This window comes from Myotis davidii, unplaced genomic scaffold, assembly GCF_000327345.1.
Source record: "Myotis davidii unplaced genomic scaffold, ASM32734v1 scaffold826, whole genome shotgun sequence".
NCBI classification, from domain to species: Eukaryota; Metazoa; Chordata; class Mammalia; order Chiroptera; family Vespertilionidae; genus Myotis; species Myotis davidii.
Genome location: NW_006297142.1, coordinates 455,250 through 456,077, shown reverse-complemented (window position 1 = coordinate 456,077; position 828 = coordinate 455,250). Strand labels below are relative to the sequence as shown.

At 63.8% G+C, this 828-nt stretch overlaps 1 protein-coding gene across 1 annotated transcript in view; it reads right to left on the bottom strand.

Moving 5' to 3' along the window:
• DAGLA (diacylglycerol lipase, alpha) overlaps window positions 1–828 on the bottom strand; it is a 33,883-nt gene that overhangs the window by 19,387 nt on the left and 13,668 nt on the right. The window contains exon 5 of the mRNA XM_015569810.1: window positions 1–93. Within this exon, the coding sequence (XP_015425296.1) occupies window positions 1–93 (93 nt within the window). The remainder of the gene's footprint in view (window positions 94–828) is intronic.

Below are 828 nucleotides of genomic sequence, written 5' to 3'. Positions count from 1 at the left end.
CGTTCTTGGCAGTGAGGTCGTTGCAGGAGGTGTAGTACTGAGTGAGCCAGACGATGCCCACGATGGCGTAGATGAACTCGATCACCAGGATAGCTGGAAGACAGCAGGGCCCCGGCTGCAGGGACCTCGCCCCGGCCCTCCCCCCAAGGCCTCAGCCAGCTCCGCAGCGGGGGCCGGAGACCCCACGGCCGCCTCACGGGGACGAGGACCCAGGCAGCGTGGCTGTCCCCTCCGCTCGCCCTGCTGTAAGGTGGCCTCAGGCCTCAACGCTCCTGAGAAGGAGGGAAAGGTGATGGCGAAGAGTCGTTTCCCTGCCCTTTCAGGATTTTAGAATTACTCCCATGGACTCTGGAATCAGACGTATCCCAGGCAAGTGGCCTAGTCTCTCTGAGCCTCTGTTTCCTCATCTGTGAAATGGGTGACTAGGTCTACTCCTTCGCTGTGTGAGAACCAGGTGAGTGTTCACTGCAGGGAAGCTGCTGTCTCCCCAGGTAGAGGCCTCTGGCGCCTGCGGCAGGAGGGGGGGCCCTGCAGCCGGCCGCTCGAGGCTCCCTGTTCGGGTCAGAGTGTTGAGCCCCGACTGAGACGGGATTGCAGAGGGGGTGGGGGTGGATCGGGGAGCACTGGGAGCCCCAGCTCCGCAGGCAGCACAGTGTGGCAGCTACACCTAGGCTCTGGAGCCAGACAGCCTGGGGTCCAATCTCAGCTCTGACCCGTCTACACGCGGGGGGCCCCTGCGGGAGCGGGTGCACCCCAGCCCAGACCCCTCATCTGTAAAAGGAGACTAACACTAGCTCCTCCCGCTCCCGGCATGAACCTGAGGGGAGG